The 10,732-nt window shown below is 45.8% G+C and overlaps 1 protein-coding gene across 2 annotated transcripts in view; it reads right to left on the bottom strand.

The window, feature by feature from the left end:
• The window catches only part of RAB5C (RAB5C, member RAS oncogene family), a 27,635-nt gene that overhangs the window by 5,776 nt on the left and 11,127 nt on the right, over nucleotides 1–10,732 (bottom strand). The window contains exons 2-3 of one of the 2 annotated variants that reach the window (XM_025195101.1): nucleotides 5,053–5,198; nucleotides 4,448–4,710 (exon numbers count right to left, since the gene is read on the bottom strand). In XM_025195101.1, coding sequence (XP_025050886.1) covers nucleotides 4,448–4,613 — 166 coding nt within the window. In that variant the 5' untranslated portion in view covers nucleotides 4,614–4,710; nucleotides 5,053–5,198. The remainder of the gene's footprint in view (nucleotides 1–4,447; nucleotides 4,711–5,052; nucleotides 5,199–10,732) is intronic. The other variant, XM_006038582.3, reaches the window with a different exon arrangement.

Below are 10,732 nucleotides of genomic sequence, written 5' to 3'. Positions count from 1 at the left end.
GAGGAGAGAGTTCACAATGGACTTTCATCCCCTGTATAGGAGCAGCAGAAAAAGCTCTCAGGGCAATGCACACTTTCAAAGCAGTTTCCTCCAGGCAGCATGAACTTAATGTTTGCTTGCTATGCTTTTAATTAAAAGGCTACCCCAGGATGCATGACTAGATGGCTCAGGGGACAGGTAATGAGTTAAAAGCCTGACTGATCTGAACCCATGAGAAGTCATTAGATGGTCACTGCTATCTGCAAAAAAATATCACTTCAAGATGCTAACTGGGCACCTCCTAGCTCACTTTTGCTGCATGGCCCAGGACAGAGTGGATTAGACAAGGAAGGGGAATTATGAAAGAGTTCAGAGCTAGAGTGAAGCACATTGACAGAATGACAGGGAGGAACCAACTGCAGTGTGACTGCCTGAGGAACACCAGTTCTGTGGTGGATGGTTTCACTCCTACAGTGCTTGTGGAAGGTGTTAGATCAGCACTTAAGTGGAGAAAGCTGGGCTATGGCACAACAAGAGAGGAGAGGGAAGTGAGTGTCAGATGTTTGAAAGTAGCTTTCAGAGCAGAGCACTAGCCGATTCAAGGAATCATGTGAAGTTTACTGGGAATTTTTACATTTAAGACTCCCATATTAGTCCAGCTTGCATGACTCATGCATTTCAATCTAGTCCTGTGCTTTTGACCCAAGTCACTGGCAGTACATTACAGCATGAAAAGCCTGCCAACTTCCCTTTTTTGAATTTGGAAAGCATCCTGGTACCATGTTAAAGCCTCTCCCGATTAGCTAGGAATTCTGCCCTAGCAAACATGAGGGACAAGCTTAGTCTTCAGGAGTCATTTCCTTGCTGCAGCTAGTGATAAGTCAAACAGACCTGCACAGAAGTGTTCCCCTACATCATGACAAGGTTCCTTGGGCAAATTTGATCTCTTTTATTAGACCAACCCAAACAGATGGAAGAGCACACACACCAACTGCTGAAGCTTCCTTAGCCTGACGAAGGGTTTTTGAACCCGAAAGCTTGCTTAATAACTATTTTCCAACCATTTGGGTTGGTCTAATAAAAGATATCAAATTCACCCAAGGAACCTTGTCTGCCTATGTCCTTAGACCAACACGGCTACAACCCAAACCCCTACATCACGCAACTTGAAGTTTTGATACAGTGAATCCTGCGAGTTAAAAGGGAAGAGTACCATGTATTAATGTGCCCTAGTTACAGCTAGGGGAAGGAACTGGACTTTAGACATGCTACTGCTCTAGACCTGCTGGTTACAGAAGTACAAATTCCCTGCATCAAGAAGAGGATTCTTATGCAGCAGGTTCTAGGCAGGTCATTCTTGATGGATTTTGTTATTGTGATACCAGTTCAGTGGTAAATGGAAGGCTTTAAAGAAAAAAAAAGTTATCTATCTGCTTGAGGCCAAAAATGGATTAAAAAAAAGTCTTTGAAAAATGGTATATGTAGAACAAGTTGTTTTGCTAATACTTATACATGTACACAGCCAAGTAAAGGCACTTGCCAAGGGGTTTTACATACATCTACTACTTATTTATCCTGTCTAGATAGATTTTATTTAACTCTTTCCAAAGAGGAGGACTTTAGAATCTTCAAAAAGAGCCATTAATATGTTCTATATCAAGCATCAGCATGTCTTTTACCTCCCAGGTTTCAGCCTTGTAATTGCTGCAAGAGAAAAACCTGTCTTTGTCAGTGGCCCATTTATCCAGCCACAATGAGGCAGCCTTCAGACAAACAGCATCACTGCTACAGTTATAGAGCAAGCTCTCCAGCCTTATTAACATTCATTCCAGTTCCCCCGGGAGCTCCATTTTCAGCAGCCCTTTGAGATATTCTGCCACCAATTTGCCTTTGCAGATGGAAAAAGGCCACTTTGCTTTCAGGTCATTCAGATTCAATACACAGCTGCAGGATTTCCAAGCCAGCCAGCCAAGTATGGCATTAAGCAAGCTGCAGAACACCCTCCTATATAAGGATGTCATGAAAGTTAACATCAGTGCCAGCCTTGAGTGCTGTGCAATTTGCAAAGTAGGCTATACCAGGCTAAAGTGAAGCCTAACTTAATATTCTCAGTACGGGGCTGTTTACCTGCTTCAAGTAGCAGAGGGACTGTTTCTAGGGCAGTGTGCTGTTTCTGCTCAACTGGAAGAAAGCAGGTTTCTTCAGCTCAAATGAGAACATTGAAAAGGTACACCAGGGTTCAGGAGACTGAAGCGACTTAGACTTCAGGAAGGCCTTCGATACGGTATCCCACCCCATACTGGTGAACAAGTTAAGAGGCTGTGACTTGGATGACTACACAGTCCGGTGGGTGGCGAACTGGCTGGAGGGTTGCACCCAGAGAGTCGTAGTGGATGGGTCGGTTTCGACCTGGAAGGGTGTGGGCAGTGGGGTCCCACAGGGTTCGGTCCTTGAACCGATACTCTTTAATGTCTTCATCAGCGACTTGGATGAGGTAGTGAAATATACTCTGTCCAAGTTCGCAGATGGACACAAAGCTATGGGGAGAAGTGGACACGCCGGAGGGCAGGGAACAGCTGCAAGCAGACCTGGACAGGTTGGACAAGTGGGCAGAAAACAACAGAATGCAGTTCAACAAGGAGAAATGCAAAGTGCTGCACCTAGGCAGGAAAAAATGTCCAGCACACCTACAGCCTAGGGAATGACCTGCTGGGTGGCACAGAAGTGGAAAGGGATCTTGGAGTCCTAGTGGACTCCAAGATGAACATGAGTCGGCAGCGTGACGAAGCCATCAGAAAAGCCAATGGCACTTTATCATGCATCAGTAGATGCATGACGAATAGGTCCAAGGAGGTGATACTTCCCCTCTATCGGGCGCTGGTCAGACCGCAGTTGGAGTACTGCGTGCAATTCTGGGCGCCGCACTTCAAGAGGGATGCGGATAACCTGGAGAGGGTCCAGAGAAGGGCCACTCGTATGGTTAAGGGCCTACAGACCAAGCCTTACGAGGAGAGACTAGAGAAACTGGATCTATTCAGCCTCCGCAAGAGAAGGTTGAGAGGCGACCTCGTGGCTGCCTATAAGTTCATCACGGGGGCACAGAAGGGAATAGGTGAGTATTTATTCATCAAGGCGCCCCCAGGGGTTACAAGGGAGGTTAGATAAGCATCTAGCTGGGGTCATCTGAACCCAGCGCTCTTTCCTGCCTATGCAGGGGGTCGGACTCGATGATCTATTAAGGTCCCTTCCAACCCTAACATCTGTGAATCTACGACAAGAGAAGTTGCCAACTTGCCACAGTTGGCAAAAAGCCAGATGCTCCACTTATGCCCAAAAAGAAACCCGTTTTATTGCTGCTTGGGAGGGCGAGGGGGCAGGTAAAGAATTGACAGCACTTAAGGGAGCTTACCCATCTCTCAATTTTACTCAAGCCTTTTTAAAAAAAACAAAAACAAAACAAAACAAAACAAAACAAAAAAAAAAAACACAAAAACAAATAGGAGGTAGCCACAGTTGCGGAACAGCCCGACCCAGTAGGAAAGAGGGAGAAGGCTATGCCAGACTTGCTTCAGCTGCCTATTACAGTGCAGAGGCAAGGGGGACTATGCCAGTTCTGAAGTTGGATGTACTTGCTGTCAGGTTTCCAACAGGAAGAAGAAAGCAGCTGGCTTCTCTCCCCCCCCAGAACTTTGGCCTATATGCGTGCCAACCCTCCAAAATGAGGTGCTGGAGCAGAGAGCTGCAGCCAGTGTGCCACACAGCTGTACAAGGGCAAATAAGAGAGGACACCGGGGAAGCCATACAGGGCTATTTATTCTCCAAGCACAGCAGCAGCTCTACGAGTCCCATTTGAGATTCCCTCCATGAGGGTGCAGGGTAAGAGGTTTCTAGATGGGAAGCCAAGAAATTCTTGTTAGGGATACAAGGTACTAGCTGGTTATAGGGAGAAGTGGCCCATCTTTAGCTGATGAACTGTGTCAAGACCAAGATGTAGTCATTATCCTAACTGGTTTTTGCAGGTAAAGGCTGAAGTTGCCATAGAAGCATTAAATAAAGTGGAAGCATGACAAGGACCTTATTAATCAGGACTAAGTTCCCAAACAAGTTTTATGCATATCGTTTATCTAGATGGACTTTGGCAGTTATGGGTTTCAGAGCCTGGATACTCCACAGTTGACACTCGAGATCACCGACACCTTGAACTTGGGACACTTATCCCATGTTTGAAGAATGCTTTGATCATCTATTAAAAGCCCTCCTCAGTCAGTACCTGCCAAGTCTTGCACCCTTTTACAGATAGGAAGGGTCAGCACAGGAGTGCTTGTCCAAGGTTAGGGGCACTAGTAGGACCAGGGAGCTCTAGCTTCTAGTTAAGCTCCTTCTCAGCCACCGGTCAGCTGCTTCCAAGATGCCTTCTAGGTTTCTACATCATGGGCTATGTTTTTGCAGCCGAGACCAGCACACTCACCTCCAATTGTGCTTTCCTGGTATTCGTGGAACTGTCCCTTCACAAAGCGCAGAACAAGGCTTGACTTCCCCACTGCAGACTCCCCCAAGAGAACAAGTTTGAACTGGCAGATTTTATTTCCAGCAGCTGGTCCATTTGGTCGAGCAGCTCCACCTCGACCTGCCATGGTCTGTTCTGATGCAGCAGCGCAGAAGACTCGTGTGCCAAGGTAAGGGGGACTGTGCAGATTCTGGACTCGGAGGCACTTGCCAGCAGGTTTCCAGCTGGAAGAGGAGGACAGAGTTAGCAATTAGCTCATCTCCCAGCAGAGACTCTGATCACATGCTCTAGAAAGAATCCCCTCCTGCACAAGCACCCTCCCATCTTGGAGATCCATTATACCTTGGACAAAGGTGAGCTTACAAGGCAGGGTCTTCCCCTTCCCATGATGCTAAGTCTACCAGAAGTGTTAGTGGGATGCAACTGCATCTATTTTAGAGACCTTAGCCAGAATTGCTGGGAGAGGGGGAGGTAGCTTGCTCCAGGCCCTGCCAGTGTTCCTAGGGAGGCCCAGTGCTCAGCACAGAAGGGTTTAAGCTGCAATGGCCTTTGCTTCATGTACTGACCTCTTTCAAGATAGTAAAGATTAGATGTGCAGACACCTCTGGGGTCCTGGCTCTGGTCAGAGCTACAGGACTTATGTTTAGCTGTATTAGGACCATTGGCGACTTGGTATATCCAGTGCCAGAAGCCACACAGGCACCTCTACAGCCTAAGGCAGTGGAGATAGAAGGAAAAATAAAAATAAAAAGGAAGTGTGATTACTAGTCTGAGGTGGCAAGATACCCAGAGACCAAAGCTCAGGCCCCATTCCATCCATCTAGTTGGGGGTCCCTGAACAGTGTCAGCAGTACACATCTTGTCTTCGGGGGGGGGGGGGGGGGGGAATGGGATGGGACCCAGGACTAGAGCACACAGGTCTTACAGGACAGTCTTTAGAAAGCAGAGATGAGACACTAGACTAGAAATGCATGCAGAAAAAGAAGAGAAAAAAAAAAAGTGTTAACATTCCTTTTTGAGGGGAGGAAGAAGGAAAAGGTCATCTTTGTTTCAGACCCAGACAGTTTATTTTGAAGCTACAAAAGGGACCAGGCTCCTATGCAGCAAAACCAAATCATCAGAAAAATCAAACAGGTGCTATAAAAAATACCAAACAAAACAAACAAAAACCACACAGCTAGCAGGGAAGGCAATAAGTGAAAATTCTCTGCCACATGCAGTGGTTCTAAAATGGTATTTATAATAGCATTACAGAGTCACCCTCAATCATTGCCCAAATCCATCTCATTTCAGTCCCTATAATAGCAGAACCATTCATCCCAAGCAGTCATGCTCAAACCACCTCATGACATAAGTGATCTTAAAAAAAAAAAGCCCCAGGTTCAACAATCAGAAACAGTACATTTGTCATTGAGAACTTTGCTCCAGTGCAGGTAGCATATTTCTAGTTGCTACCAGGGACCTAGTTTGTATTTGCCATCATTCATTTAAGGATCAATTGTTCTTTCTGCTCTATAGGCATCATGCAGGCCCAGTACTCCACATTTCCAAAAGCGTAAGGATGTTAAGAACTGTTGCTACAAAAAAAAAAAAAAAAAAAGGGGAGCATGAAGAAAGTTTTATCTGAACATGTCAAAAAAGCCACACAAACCCAGCTCCCCACCCCCATCCCAAGAAAGGAGGAAATTACTCAATCCACTGTGGGGGAAGGTTTGTAATTGGAAGCAGTAAGGATGCAAAACTGCAAGTCCACAAAGATTTAGGCTGACTTCCTGCCCCATGCACTGGTCATCAACTTCTCCCATTTCCTTTAGGGGGATCCACTATCGTTTTGGTGTCATGGAACTAGCAAAAAGTTCAGTAGTGTCGGATATGGAGTTAGTTCCTCGGCAGCACTTTATCTTTTGTAAGCCAAGCTGTTACTTATTCAAGAAAGAAGAGCAGCTCCCAAAAGACCATGCGTAGTTCCTGTGCTAGGGTCCCGAGCCTGCCTAGCAGGGACTCCCTTTCTAGAAGGGAACACTACCTGAAGTCCAAGGTAGATACTCATCTACCAAATCTCATGACTTTCCAACTCCGCCTTTGTATGGCAGAGCTCAGTTCTGTGGATCACCTCAGCACAAGAATACTTACCCATCGGGTCAAGATTAGTGGTACACATTGGCCATTGATACATTAGTGAACAGCATGCTAGACAGTCCTGCCCAGGCTGCTAGAGATGGCCTGCAGACAGTTTGGTTCAGAGCCTCACTTGACAAGGTCAGGCACAAAGCTGCTGCTGCCATCCTAGTATTTTAGCCTTCAGATCCCAAGAAGAACTTGGGGAGGAAGTCATGAATCCTGCTTAGGATCCTACATGGCTAGGAGAATTCACAAAGGGATAGGCTGCTCAAAAATTAGTGTCAGTTGCTCCACACTGGGAGCCACCAGGTAGACCAAGAGATTTGCAGCTTGTTGCTGTATCACATCACCCCACTTCCGACCACAGGAGGGTCCATAAGGCCTAGCCATTGTCTGCATCCAAAGACTTTGGACATACCTAGATTACAAAATTTTGGAGCAGGAATCGACTTGGCCTAGACTAGCGCAGGACTGACTCCAGCTAGGGTCTCTGCTTGATACAAATATAGTAATGTAGCTTCTGTACCATTTAAGAGGTATGGGAAATATCATAAGAGAGACACCAAAGAGCCATTCATCCAAAACACAAGACTTTGGAAGCACATATATGAAGATGAGGCTAGATTCATGAAGCTAGTGGTATAACTAGGGTGAGGCAAGACAGGGCAAAAAGGAAAAAGCACTTTGCAAATCACGGTGACAGAAGCAACCATGTCATTACTACCCAACCCCATGCAGCCAGCCTGGGTGCCAGCTGTGTTCTTATGCTGTTGGAAGTAGTATTTCAGCCACTGACTGTAGACTGTCAAGATTTTAAAAAAAAAAGATGCCCATTATTTCTTCACTGGTGATGGTAGCATTACTTGAGACCTAGCAAAGCATATAGGTTCTGAAACCATTCTCTACACTGTTGTGGTCAGTGTCAATCCAGAAAGCCCTTGCAGTCTACAAAATAAGTTGGAGGGAAAAATATATACATCCCCTCACCCATATCTTCCAGCAACAGCTCAAGTCTATTCTTAAAAGGAGAACTTGAGTTTGTGCTAGTTTGGGGGAAAGCAGCAAGCAAGGAATGTACTTTGTGCCACTGCACTCAGAGGCTGCAGGTAGATTAGCAGAAAGCCCTTACATGAAGGATGGTACTTCGAAAAGAAGCAACCATAACCCTTTAACAGGAGCCCATCTGTACAAGAGTGCGCTGGTAAACACAACTGTGTACTTGCTTTTGTAAACTATTGCTTTATTATGCCATTTGTCTTAAGTGCCATAATGTTCCGCTATAAAAAGGATTACCATACCCGAAGTCATTAAGCATATGGAAGTTTATCCCATTTGTTAGGAACAATGGAAGTGTGCAGTTCCAGCTGAAGCCAAGAGCACTCTTGGAATTCAGCAACCCCTCATGTCACCAGCATTTGTATCTGGTCAGTGCACTGCTTTTTGGCCATGTGCAGAGGCTGGGAGTGGGGAGGGAAAACAAAGCCCAAAAGAGTTCAACCTGTACTCAAGCACAGTGTCCAAGCTAGACCACTATTAGTCCTTGTTTGACAAGTCCCCTCCAGCAACCCTGAGGAAAACAAAACAAAAGCCACTTTGCAGCACTCAAGCTTGGAGCTATTCTTCCAGAGAAACTAGGAGACGGGAAGAGGAAGATTAGTAAAAAACAAGAAACGCTAGCATAGGTTCCCATTTCGGGCAAAGGCACCATTCTATTAGCAATGGAATTAAACGGCTCTTTGCTGAACACTGGAGAAAGCAAAAATGTTGTTTCTGGCCAGCACCACCTTGGTCCTCATCCAGATCTGCAATACATAGAGGCTCTGCATCTGTACCAGCCTGGGACAGCCAGCTTCTTCCACCCTTCAGGATTTCTCCTCTAATCTTCCCCCTTCAAAGGAACAGCTCTTGCTTGTTTAACCTTCATTCATTTACCAAGGCAACCTCTATCAAACAAGCAAGCACCAGCCTGCTTTTCCAGACCGCATCTCATTCTGCACACTAGAATTCACAGGTCATAGCCAAGCTGAGGCCTGACCTCCAATAAGGGGGATTCCCAAATTGGTCAAGAGAATTGCTTCCCCTGGACTGTCTTAGTACAACCTATACTTGTCATTAATTCAACATGGTTGTTATGCAACTCAGACCAGAATCACTGGGAGATGAAGACTTGAACAGGTTCTCCACAGATTCTGAATCATCCATTCCCCTTTACCAGAATGCAGGGCCCAGAGATGAGAAAGAAAATCCAACTTGAAAAAAATCCATGACCAGGGCACTGAGGCATTTTCCAGCAGATGGTCATCCAGAAACCAGATTAGGAGCCAATTATTTCAGTCCAGTTATTTCCTCACCCCCTCCCGATCTAGTCCCAGAAGAGCCAGAAAGTCTATAAGAGCCCAGTTCATCTCTTCTAGTACTGGCTGTGTGAGCGCACACACTCACCAGGTGCATCTGCACTCAGAAGTAGAGCCACAGCTCATGTAGATGTATTTGTGCTAACTTTAGACTGGACAGTTCTTGTTGCTGTAGACAGATGTGTCAAAACATGGGCTCCAATATCCACTTGAGAAGTGGCCAATACTCTGGCAGCTTGCCTACCTAGAGCTCCATACAATTGCGGAAGAACACCATCAGTAGCCTAAATGAAGCTGGCATACATGCACCAGAGCTAGCTTTTATAAAAGTTGCAGTTAGACCCGTGACTGACATGCTTCCCCTTCAGGTGATTTGCTATTTACTTGGAGGCTTCAAGCTCAAGAAGGGATGCAGAAAGGCCCCAAAGTTGGCAAGCAAGTGCATGTGACAGGTTTTTTTTCTGACTAAAAAAAACCACTCTAAAGGCAGGCAAAGCTAACTAACAATAGCTGGTAGTGAAAGGGCTGTAGTACAGTCTGGCCACAATCATGAAAGTGACTCACTCTTATTGGTGTGTTCTGAATTCAGGACACAACCAGCAACGCAAGAGCTGTGCAGCAAGGAAGGTGAGCATTAAAATCAGCCGAGTGTTACAGATGAGCAAGGAGCAGCAGTCCAACATCTACCTGCCTGGAGATATGTGGGAGCAAGTATAAACCAAGATGCAAATTAATTCTGGTAACAGCTCTAAAGCAGAGGTAGCCAGCTGATTTTATACAGAAAAGACAGAAAATAGCCTCAAGTGGCTATTTACACCTATATTAAGCAGGCATCCTATTCTGCACTCTAGGCCATGAAGCCTTGCATGTGCTTCAGGACATCAGCAGCTAATACAGAACCTTAGGATGACACTATATGCACAATAGCTCCTGTATAGAAGTTACAGAAAAAAAAGTTAGGGTTGGAAGGGACCTCAGAAAAGCATCTAGTCCAACCGCTGCTCAAAGCATGACCAGCCTCAACCAGATCCCAGGCAAGGCTGTCTGGTCAGGCCTTAAAAACCTCCAAGGTTACAGCACTTTAGTAAGCATTTTAATTTTTATGATCCTTTGTTAGGGGCTTCTGCAAGGGACTGGACAATGGTGCTTTGAACAAGCATCTCAGCTGTGAGACCATGAGCCAAGCAACTTAAGCCAAAGCACAGACAGAGATAAACAGACTGCCAATTCTCATCTCAGCCGTAAAGGCTACATCAAGACCACACAAAGGACAGCGGCAACAAGCCACTACCACAGAAGCTGCTGCAGTTGAAATCACTGTACCTGTATGCAACCAGGTTCAGTGATTTCCCCCCTCGTCTCTCTCCACCAGCTCACCTCAGAAGTCAGTAAGCAGCATCTCTACAAGTCTCAGCTAATGACTACTTGCAGCAAGTCCATTTAAGACTCAGAATGGGAAGGGGAGGATGGGGACTAGCAGAGGAAGGAATGGAAACAATTCAACTGGGTTGCTACATGCATTTTGCCCCTTACCCCCTGCCTTTTACTCAGCAACACCTCAATTCTAGTTCAGATCCAGACTATCCAGTTTGTAATTTCCCCTCATGAGGCTATGTGTACATAGGTACAATAGAGAGAGAAAGCATTATGCTGCACCCTTCACCTGGTCTGAAGTTATCAGTTCATGTTTAGCTCCCTACAGGAAGGAATATCTAACTCAGCTGGCAGGTTAGCAAGACCGTATCTGCCATCCCAGCTATCATTTGAGATA

Source organism: Alligator sinensis, unplaced genomic scaffold (assembly GCF_000455745.1).
Source record: "Alligator sinensis unplaced genomic scaffold, ASM45574v1 scaffold1555_1, whole genome shotgun sequence".
NCBI lineage: Eukaryota > Metazoa > Chordata > Crocodylia > Alligatoridae > Alligator > Alligator sinensis.
Note: the sequence above shows the minus strand (reverse complement) of the source record. Positions and strands in the feature narration are given on the sequence as shown.